This window comes from Trachurus japonicus, chromosome 12 (assembly GCF_045865225.1).
Source record: "Trachurus japonicus isolate A0001 chromosome 12, Traja_1.0".
Lineage (NCBI taxonomy): Eukaryota > Metazoa > Chordata > Actinopteri > Carangiformes > Carangidae > Trachurus > Trachurus japonicus.
Genome location: NC_140918.1, coordinates 5,824,280 through 5,835,739, shown reverse-complemented (window position 1 = coordinate 5,835,739; position 11,460 = coordinate 5,824,280). Strand labels below are relative to the sequence as shown.

The 11,460-nt window shown below is 41.3% G+C and overlaps 1 protein-coding gene across 3 annotated transcripts in view; it reads left to right on the top strand.

The window, feature by feature from the left end:
* The first annotated feature begins 507 nt into the window (after positions 1 to 507).
* denr (density-regulated protein) overlaps positions 508 to 11,460 on the top strand; it is a 13,139-nt gene continuing 2,186 nt past the window's right edge. The window contains exons 1-7 of one of the 3 annotated variants that reach the window (XM_085792741.1): positions 508 to 526; positions 2,532 to 2,644; positions 2,740 to 2,759; positions 3,550 to 3,635; positions 5,202 to 5,290; positions 9,292 to 9,408; positions 9,512 to 9,651. In XM_085792741.1, coding sequence (XP_085648867.1) covers positions 2,542 to 2,644; positions 2,740 to 2,759; positions 3,550 to 3,635; positions 5,202 to 5,290; positions 9,292 to 9,408; positions 9,512 to 9,651 — 555 coding nt within the window. In that variant the 5' untranslated portion in view covers positions 508 to 526; positions 2,532 to 2,541. The other 2 variants (XM_085792742.1, XM_085792739.1) reach the window with 2 other exon arrangements.

Sequence of the window (11,460 nt, the reverse complement as noted above, 5' to 3'; positions counted from 1 at the left end):
GGTCGGAAAAATACGAGTTTCCTTGAACGCACCATAACAGTCATCGTCCCTACGTCACCACATTCACTGCGTCCCTTGGCTGCACACACAGCCCTGCATGCTGTTCTCTCTCCTCATTGGATAAAAACTGTAGGATAATAAGGAAAGTTTTCTCCTCGGCTCAGAGCAGAGCAGAGTGACTGACAGACCCGTGTTTCAGTCCAAACACTCTATAGAAGTGATTGCTGTCGGAAGATATAACTATTTAAGACTTATATTAACACAAATATATCACTTACTTCTGCTTTAATTACTCTGTGATAATTTTTGTGTGTTTGTTTTTTCTTTGTGTTTTTAGTGTTCTTTTATATACAGTGAGTCTATGGCATGGATGTATTATATTATCTGTTCTTATTATAGATCCATGGTCTATGGCGGTAGCTGACAAAACTAAAACACCGCTTGCTCCGGAGCTCCAGGTGTCGCTGTTGCCCCGCTGGCCCGCGGCGGCCAGGGAGAAGAAGAAGCGGTACAAGGCGTGCTCAAAGTACGCCAACTAAACCTCTATCCATAAGAATGATTTTCTAAAAAGTCGGGACTAGCGTCAATAATGCGAACGGCTTTACTCAACAGACAACAGTTTTAGAGTATCTTTTTGCGGGGTATGTACCGGTAACTCGACATTTCTTGTGTTTTTTTAAAATTTTATCCAGCCCATTTAGTGTCCGTTTAGCTTAGGTTAGCTTAGCGCAGCTAGCCGCCGAGCTAACGGTGACAGTTGGGTGACTCAACGTTACCTGATGAATGAAACCGAGGAAACTAAACCGGGATCTTCAGTTTTCTGCACAGTTTTAGTTTGTCTGTAAAGCGACAGGACCTGCAACAACATAACAGTTTTTTATAATATATATAAATGTTATATATTTGTGGCTAAACGATCTTTTTCTTAATATATATATATAAACAGCCGCATGTGTTAGCCAGCGGAGGCTAGTTAGTCATGACTTGGTGTTGTCTCACCACCAGATATTAGTTCACCATTTCCTGCAGCTGTGAGTTAAACTGAGAGCCAGTGAGAATCGACTTGTGAAGTATATATAAATAGTTGTGTTTTGTGATGTTGTTTAGCTCCGACAGGTAAAAAAAGAAAGAAAGAAAGAAAGGTGCGAGCAGCAGCCGTGTTGGTGGAGCATGCTAGCATGATGAAATATTTGCAGGAGGCTCCATCACTCAAATCTGCAGCAGTCTGATGATAATAACAACAAATCCGATAATAGCAAATCTGATCACACTTAATCTGTTTTGGATGTGAGGAGGAGGCTCTAATCTTTTATTCTAACTCTACTGTCGTGTTCTTTAATTTAGCTTCACTTATCATGTCTAAAATTTTGTATAGGCTTTTCCACAAAAATAGCTCTTCTAAATAAAATTAAAAGACTAGTAGTTATCAATTCGTCGTTCATTATTAAACCTATCGGTATTATTACACCGTCATCTGTTGACCAACCAACAATGACTCAGTTTTAATCCGAAAATAGGCCTAGAATTAGGTGGTCGAGCATCTCAGATGAGTGTATTTGATGATTTTCTGACCATTTGTGATAGCAAACTACATATTTTTTAAGGTTTTAAATTGCCACTTTGCAGGAGGCTTCATCACTCAAATCTGCAGCAGTTTGAAATAACAAATCTGATCTCACTTAATCTGTTTTGGATGTGAGGTGGAGGCTCTAATCTTTTATTCTAACTTAATATCTAAATGTGCTATTGTGGTGCTCTTTAATTTATCTTTCCTTATCATGTTCTTGTTATTTTTATAGGCTTTCCACAAAATATTCTCAAAATAGCTTTTCTAAAAATAAACAGTCAGACTAGAATCGGTTCTTCCATTATAAAACAAATCGATATTATTATTGCACTTAATCTGTTAATGAACGGACAATGACTCATTTTAATTTTAGTTTTAAATTGCAGCTTTGATTTGAATCTGATGACATGAGTCTTTCAAAATTATGATGTGCATTTTCCACTATTCTCTGAATTGTTTTGATGGATGAATGGAGAAAATAATATTAACTGATAACAGCACTATGGTCTGTTGGAGGCTCGGCATATCTGTACTATACTGTAATGATCTTTAATCAGTCAAAATTATATCTAGACCTTTTGATCTTAGTTGCCAGAATATGAAAATAGACAAATAGAAATGGAAACCTAATAATACTCCATGAAATCTGAGTCAGTCCCATGGTAACTGTCGAGGAGACAGTGGCTGGATTTTACATCTTTGATCATTTATAGACGAGACAAGTGACGTCTGAGAAAATGAGTCGGCAGATTAATCAATATTGAACATTATTATAAATTGTATCCCTCATTATTTATTAATGTAGATAATGCAGATAATGGTTATCAATAAGGCATCCAAGGCTTATTATGTATTTGTTCTTTGCTTGATTCTGTATCTGTACACATAAAAAACTCAGAGTTATATGTAGTTTTTTACCTGTTTATGCTTTATATTTAAATGTGTTTTGTGCCTTTTTGTCCAGATAATTTGTGATGGCTACTACTGAGATGGAATCGGGTTCTTCAGAAAGCAGACCAGAGAATGTGACGTTCGACAGTGACTCAAAGTACCCACTGAAAGTTCTCTACTGTGGAGGTACGGCCGTTCAGAAACATTTAACTCACAACATTTAATCATGGCGTCTCGACAAATCGTGACTCTTCTCCCTCTCTCTCTCCCTCTCTCTGCAGTGTGCTCTCTGCCTTCAGAGGTGAGTTTAAATATTAAACATTTTGGATGTTCTGCTGTTAAAGGGATAGTTCACTCAAAATTGAAATTTCACTCATTATCTGCTCACCCTCATGTCGACTGGGAGAAGTCCTCCGTGCCTTCTCTGAGTTACAGCGGCGCTCCGTCCAGCACTGCATGTCCATATGATGGTAGCGAACGGAGCTCACTTTTCTTCGTCCAAAAAGACACCAAAAAACATCCAAATACCTCCATAGTGCTCGTCTGTAATGTCCCTCTTGTATTGAAGCCCCAACATGAGAAATTGTTCCTAAAAAAATTAAATAAGTCTATGTTTTAAGCTTGTTTGTAGCGGAAGCTCCCAGTGTTGCTCTGCCGGAATCTCGCGCGATTTGCGGAGCCGTGAACTGGGTGTCAATGCAAATCACGCGAGATTTGCACTGACACAGGAAGAGCAGTGCTGGGAGCTTCCGCTACAAACAATCTTAAAATATAGACTTATTTAATTTTTTTCAAAACAATTTCTCATGTTGGGGCTTCAATACAAGAGGGACATTACAGACGAGTTGTGTGGAGGTATCTGGATGTTTTTTGGTGTGTCTTTTTGGACGAAGAAAAGTGAGCTCCGTTCTCAACCGTCATATGGACATGCAGTGCTGCGCCGAGCCCCGCTGTAACTCAGAGAAGGCACGGAGGACTCTGAAACTTCAATTTTGAGTGAACTATCCCTTTAAAACACTCACCAATAAGCTGCGTTTTCTTTCTTTTAGTATAAGTATAACTAAATCTAACACTGTCGTCCTGTTCTGCAGTACTGTGAGTACATGCCTGAGCCGGCCAAATGCAGGCAGTGGCTTGAGAAGAACTTCCCCGATGTGTTTGCCAGGATGACTGTAGGTGAGTTGATTCTCTACAGGCGACACACGGTTTAGTCCACACACCCTCCTGTCATTGTTGTGGATGCTCATGTTGTGTTAACAACAGCTTGTGTTTTCTGAGCTTGTTAGCATGTTAAGTGACACAGAATCCTGATGGAAGTGAAATGAAACCTGAGCTCCTGTGTTTTGTTTGGGCTCGTCATATCTGCTCATGTTCTGCTGAGTCACAGTAGTTTTTTAGTGCAAATCTGTCCTGAAACCAACACGACTCATGTTGTCAGCTTTATATGATGCACCAATAAGAAGGTAGTACATAAACCCCCCTAAACATGTTTAGATAATCTTATTAAAGACTGTCTGAATGTATCTTGTTACTGTATATTGCACCATATTGTTATTTGGTCGTCATTATTTACATTTCCAATCCAATCCACTTTATTTATATATTTAAAAACAACAAGGCAAGGCAATTTTATTTGTATAGCCTGTTTTTACAAACAGTTTGTCTCAAAGGGCATTACATGGCATCACAACAACATCCTCTGCCCTTAGACCCTCACATCGACTGAGGAAAAACTCCATAGAAAACCCTTTTAACAGGGAAAACGTACAATAGATATTGTTATAGGCAAGAAAACAATGTATAGTTTATGACACAGAATGTGGGAAACATGGAAATGTTAACAAGAGTTGATGAAGGCAACGAGGTTACCAAAGTGCTGCACAACAGATACAAAACAGTAAAATAATACAGTTAAAGTCAAAATACAGTAAATTAAAAGCACATAGAAGATCAGATAAAAAACTAAGAAATATAAAAATACAATAAAAGACAATCAGAGACCACATAACTCTCATGCTGTATTAAAAGCCAATGAGTAAAAATGAGTTTTAAGACGAGATTTAAAAGTATCCAGGGTGGGATACACATCTGGTGGAAACTTTGGGATCTTCTGTTAAATTTAAAGTACATAAGATTTGATATTGATCCCAAAGGAAATTCAAGCATCCGCTAGCAGCAAAGACATTTAGACAATTAGAATATAAAGGACATAAAAGAGCTCAAATTTGAGCGCAGTGCATCCAAATGTTATATATAAAATACTAAAAATAGAATAAATAGCAAAATTAGGAAAGAAACTGAACCAGAAAAAAATCTGTGCCAAATATAAATGTGCATAATAAGTAGTATTATATTGAATCATTGAAAGTGAGTTTGTTTTCTTCCCAGCAGAGCAGAAACTGAACTTCAACAACCTCATTAAAGGTTCATGTTAATATTTATGCCATGAAGGTTTGATCATAAAAATGTTTATTCTTAAAAACATGGAACATAAATTGTGTTAATGTGTACTTTCGTGTCCATCCTTGAATCATTGAACGGCTCAGCCACATGAAGAAAAAAAAAAAAAGGTTTTCAGGTTTAATTGAACCTGCGAGGGCCTGTGGTGTCGTTAGTGGTGCTAGCCGTCGCCCCTGACAGCAGCCAGGTGTGCACGTCGTCCACGGTAACAGTCCTTGAGACGATGAGACGCACTGTTGCCGGGTTGATTTTAATGTCTTCCTATGTATTTCTGTCCCACTGGCCCGGCAGCGAATGCACCCAGGCAGGAACCCAGTACTGGAGACGCTCCCCCTGCAGGCGAGGAGGAGGAGAAGAAGAAACAGAAGAGAGGTAAAAAAAACTGCTGCTTCAGTCATTCAGAATCGGTTAAAGTCCCCCTCCCTCCCGCGACCCTTCTTGGTTATTTTAAAACATTCTCTGTGGTCTTTAAATTGTGATTATGAAGTTTTTAGCCAAAATCACAAAACCTGTGCCATTTCCCAGGGCTCTTCTTCTGCACAGCACCAGCAGCTCATTAGCAATGCGCCTCTGGAGGGTGGGCGGAGACTGTGCTGCTCTGCGCCCGCCCAGCCACTCCCCCGCACCCCTCCCCCCGCTCGCTGACAGCTGGACATTGTACAATTACTGATTCAGCGCGTTGAGCGTTTATTACCCCCATCAGTGACAGGCTGGCACCAAAAAGAGGCTCTGGCATTTTTGACAGAGAGGCCACACATCGGACGCACATATCAGTGATCATAATGATGATGAGAAAAGAAAATGCATTGTTCACTAAAACTGCACATGTACTGGGATTCGATCCCAGACTGGAGCATAGTCCTTGCTCACGGTGCAAGCTGCTCTACCAGGTGAGCTATACCTGTTATACCCTGACAGCTACACCGAGCTGTCAAGCCTTTCACCTCTGAGCCAGATGCAGAGCGGGGCGGGAGCTTGTAGCACTAGTGCCCTCCCCTGGAGCTGTGACACGTCAGCTCCAGTCTCCCTGAAACTGCCAGTTTGGTCTGCCATTGGTTCACAGCAGTTTGAAGGCAGAAAAACTCAGAAATGCAATTTTGCACTTCCTTTTCTGCTGATATGTGCTCTAACATAAGAAAAATGCCACAGGAACATGTGAAAAGCACGAAAAACACGATTTTCATGAGAGGGGGTCTTTACTGTGTTTGTTGTGGTGTTGTGGAAGTAGTTGGGTCTGATTTCACGCTGCGGACACTAGGGATGGGACTTTTTGTCGACAAATCGACAAAAAATCGACACATGCTCCCCTCGACAAAAAAAATGGAGTGTCGAAATGTCGAGGGGGCGGGGCTTGTGGGATTTCCATGTGTAAATTGCATCTTGTCTTTCAATATTTCCTATTCAAATAAACAGCAGAAAGGGCCACTTTTCCCCTAATGAAATAAAATATTTTAAATAAAACAAATCCACTTTTTCTAAATGGGATAGCTACTTGACCCTCATTCTGCTTCACATGTGACGGGAGCGTGCGCGCATGCTGACAGGCGACAGAGTCAAGAGATCAGCTGTCCGGGCTCCCTGCAGTCTCAGGTGATGGTGCGCTGTTAATGACGAGTCCGGCTCCGCAAAAAGGGCAAAACCATCGGCAAAACAGGTGGATGCAATGGTTGCATTCTTCGTAGAGGACCGCGGACATGCACGGAAGAAAAAAAAACAAAAAACGAATGCGTGCTGCCTCGTCCGCTCGTGCCGACAGCAGCGTTAATAAACCACAACAAAAGCACGTGTAGCCCCCCTGCCCGCATATCTGCTGCTGCTGTTAAAAAAAAAAAAAAAGGGCCGACAATTCGACAAAAAGTCGACACATGGGCCTCGACAATCGACAATCCAAATCCCGTGTTGTTCCCATCCCTAGCGGACACTCAGTTTCTCACGCACTGAGGTCGATCACGAGGTCGCTGAGCTCTTCATCCAACAGCTTCGTTTCTTTCTGGTTCTGGTTCTCTGGTATCGAATCTTATCACAACAACACAAGAGCGTGACCCGTCCCGTATCAAACTTCATGTGACTCGCTGTGTTGCCACGGTTTGAGCATAAAAACAAGAGTGAGGCTAAAGAGGCTGTGAGATAACGTTATAAACGCTCAGACTGGACGACACGTGCTGCGGTTTCAAGTAAAATCCTCCATGAACGGATAGAAATTTGAATACTGCACCGGGATGACACCCAGACACAGGAGAGATGATGATACAAATGTAAATACATGGAAAGACCAGAACAGAGAGCACGTGTAGCGCCACATTATGTATGTGTTAGTTTTCACCTCGTAATGTAATAAAACCGCCGCATTTTGTAATAAAATTCATGAACGCAACATGTTATAAACTTTGCTGCAAGTTGTTACATAATGCACCAGATTATTACATGTTCTCCATAAACAAATGCATCAAAGTTTATAACTGACATTGCATTCAAGAATTTTATTACAAAATGCGTCACAACGTCATGAAGGTGAAATGTATTATAATATTACATTCTGCAGTTATTAAAGGGATAGTTCAACATTTTGGCAAATCGGCCCATTGCCATAATCCCTATAGTCATAGCAGTAGGTTTGTTACCTTTAATTGTCAGTGAAAGCTATTTTTAGAACGATGGAGCAGAGCCACGAGCTGCTCAGAGCTACGCTACGGAGGCTCATGGGATTTCTTGGTTTCCTTCATCAAACTCATCAAATACACAATCCAACAACTCCAAAACGCTCTGGTGGACAAGTTGTGACCTGCACATTCACCACGCTATGAGATAATAACAGAACGTTACCAGACAGAGTTGTTTTAGAGGTAAATGCAGAGACTGCTTGCTGAGAAACTGTCCCTGAAGGCAACGCGCATCAGTGGTTTTGCATGAATTTACCTCTAAAACAACTCTGTCTGGTAACGTTCTGTTATTATCTCATAGCGTGGTGAATGTGCAGGTCACAACTTGTCCACAAGAGCGTTTTGGAGTTGTTGGATTGTGTATTTGATGAGTTTGATGAGGGAAACCAAGAAATCCCATTAGCCTCCATAGCGTAGCTCTGAGCAGCTCGCGGCTCTGCTCCACCGTTCTAGAAATAGCTTGCACCGGCAATTAAAGGTAACGAACCAACTGCTATGACTATAGGGATTATGGCAATGGGCCTATTTTGCCAAAATGTTGAACTATCCCTTTAAATAATGTGGTGCTGCAACGTGTTTCCTTTAAAGGTCCCATATTATGCTGTTTTTCAACTATTTCACATGGTTGTAAGTTGTCCAACCATATAGTATTCCTAGTGTATTGTCCCCAGATCAATCTGCAGCTCTACATCTCAGTAATCTAAAAGTGGCTCTCCAGAGCTCTCCTGAGAACGAGTCATTTCTGTGTCTGCACCTTGAAATGCAAATAAGATGTGTAAACCACGTCCACTCCACACCTGTCACGGGGAGAGGGTGTGGTTTTCACTACAGGTACATGTGCCAGTGTTGACATTGGGACAGGGGTCGGGCATTGATTTCCGAAAAAAAAAAAAAAAGAGACTGGCATCTTGTCTGAAAAAATGTTCCTTCTTTCTTTTTCTTTTTTTTTTTACTGTGGCAGAAGGAGAAACATGGAGAGACTCCTACTACCATTAGAAAGTTCTGTGTTAAACTGTCAAATAAAAAAAACAAGTGAAACTGAGGAGCGCAGCACAAACTGTGCACTGTTGTATGGACTGGTGAGAAGTTACCGGAGAATATTGACGTGGTTTTGCGCCGGGAGAGGAGACTTCCTCGTTCAGATGTCTCTCATTCCGTGATGAGGAGTCGGACCGCTGCGCTGATGAGAAGCGGTATCATTCCAATATTCTCTGATCCGCGATTTCATTTTTAATGACAGGCGGCTGTTTTTCAGTCAATGATTCAAAAGGATCATCTGGCGGCCGCGGTACCGACCGCTCCTCCCGTGTCTACCGCTTCATGTCAAATGACGGACGGGGGGAGAGAGAGAGAGCGCGTGTGTGTGTGTGGATTGGGGGGGGGGGGGTCGCTGTTCTGGAAAAGTGTCAGCGGGCGGAGCTCAGGGTTTTCCAGACTGGCCCAGGGGGAGTATAAGGAAGTACCGGGAGGTGGAGTCACATGAGTTCAGCGCATCCTGACGTCAAGTCTGCCAGCACTTTCAATTCGCCCGTTTGGAGACACGATCTCAAAAAAGTGTAGAAATCAATTAAGGGAGTGAACAGACTTTTTTCACCTCCAGGCGTCATAGAAAGGCCACGGGAACACATAGGACCACTACAAAACCTGTAGAAAGTGGATTTTCCTTTAAACAGTGTCAGAAAAGTATCATAACTTGTCTTTTTTCTCTTTCAGGTGGAAGAGGCCAGATCAAACAGAAAAAGAAGACTGTGCCTCAGAAAGTCACGATAGCAAAAATCCCAAGAGCCAAGAAGAAATACGTGACACGTGTGTGCGGCCTGGCGACGTTTGGTAAGAAGAGCTTCATGTTGTTGTATTTTTTAATTCCTCTTTTTTTTTTCCTGTTGATGTTTTGTCCCTGACGTTTGTGAATCCTGTTTCCCGGCTCCCGCAGACATCGAACTCAAAGAGGCTCAGCGGTTCTTTGCCCAGAAATTCTCTTGTGGTGCCTCAGTGACAGCGGAGGATGAAATTATCATTCAGGGAGATTTTACAGACGACATCATCGACGTCATTCAAGAGAAGTGGCCGGAGGTGAGTGGTCGAAAAAAACAAACAAACAACACAAGTGTATTTCTCTCTGTTTGTGTTAAATACACCGATCAGGCCTAAAGTTGTGTTGCTGCCAGAACAGTAGCGGTCTATTGGATGGGACTGCTCCTTTACTTCACTTTAGTCTTATTTGGTTATTTCCACAGGGACAGAGCATATTAATTAATTGACATTACTGTAAATGTGTTGGTGTTTGCTGAGTAGCTGGTTTTCACCTGTAGTCCCCGGGCAAGGTGTTAATTTAACTACCAGCCTGTAGCAAAACAACATTACATGTATTAGACTTAAAGGTACTTTATTGATCCCAAGGGAAATTCAATATCCAGTAGCTCAGACATATAAAATAATATAATATAAAAGCATAAAGAAGCAATATAACACAGAGATAAGAAAATATACACTATATACTACTATTTATGTATAAAAATACTGAAGTAGAATAAATAGAGAACAAATAAAAACAAGTGAAATAGAAGAAAATCAGATTCAAATAGTGAGAGAAATCAGCACAAAGTGAGATCTACATAGATGAATAAAATATTATTACTGAAATACTGTAAAAGCAGAATAAAATAAGATAAAATAGAATAAAAAAAAAAAAAACGTGAAAATAATTCACATAATGTACTTGGCGTTTAATACACTCCGTATACATAGGACATAAGTCACTAAAACAGTTTTAGAAACACATCCAGTAGGGAAACAGCCAATAGAGACATGAGACATCAGGGTGTAGCAGGTGAAGCACGGAGCCTGCAGAACAAGAGCACAGGGACGTGTTTCCAAAAGGACGAGAGACTAAAGCAGAGAAAACAGACACAATCAACACAATAATCATGCAACAAGAAGGTAATACAGCAATCAAACATTTAAGCAGACAGCGGCACACGCAGCTGTGTGCTCCCCACGTGGATCACTGGCTGCGTTTCCATCGCAGGTTTTCGCAAAATAAAAGCGATATTTCTGAAATTTCAAAAAAGTACAGTTGCTACTTGCAGGTGTTTCCATTGTCAAGTGTTTAGCGACTCGCCACTGTAACAGAAGGAACTATTGTTTGGTTATTCACACAGATTGTTATTGTGTGGCACCGACTAAGTTATCAGACTGAAGTTGAATGATTGAACCTCACACGCCAAAGTTTTATTAAAATAACCGGATTGGGAGAGCGCAGGGAAACATTACCAACAGGATCAGATCAGATCAGACCTGGAGTGACGTGTAAATGCGAAAAAAATGTTTCCATTACACTTTTGCGATACACTTTGATATCGACACGTCTAAAAAACACCACCTCATGAGAGCATAAAAATGTTTTGGCGTTATTTGAGAGGTTTCTCAAAACGTAGCTGTTTTTTATTGCGATGTTTAAAGAGGAACTAAGCAGGATTTCTCCCATGGCTATGCTACATTTTCACCTAAATTAAAAAGTTCTGGAGTAATTGTGATCGTTAACTACATGACTTGTTACGAGTGAGAACAGAGGCCCTCTGTCTTCACCTGGCGCCTCACGGCCGAAAACCAACCTTGCAACATCAGTGTTGTTACTCGGTCGCCGCCCCGGTGTCCCAGCTCTCGTCTCTGCTGCACCGCGACACAAACGCGTAATCTTTTATCGTTTATGACGGTTAAGACTACACAAACACACACGCCGTAACATCGTATATGTTATGTAACGTTATCCTTCGCTCCCTTTATTGATTTTTCGCCGGCTTCGTTGTAAACAAATGCACATGGACGAGAGCAGCGTAACCAGAACAGCGGAAAAGCGAGCGGACTTGCATAGTTCCTTTT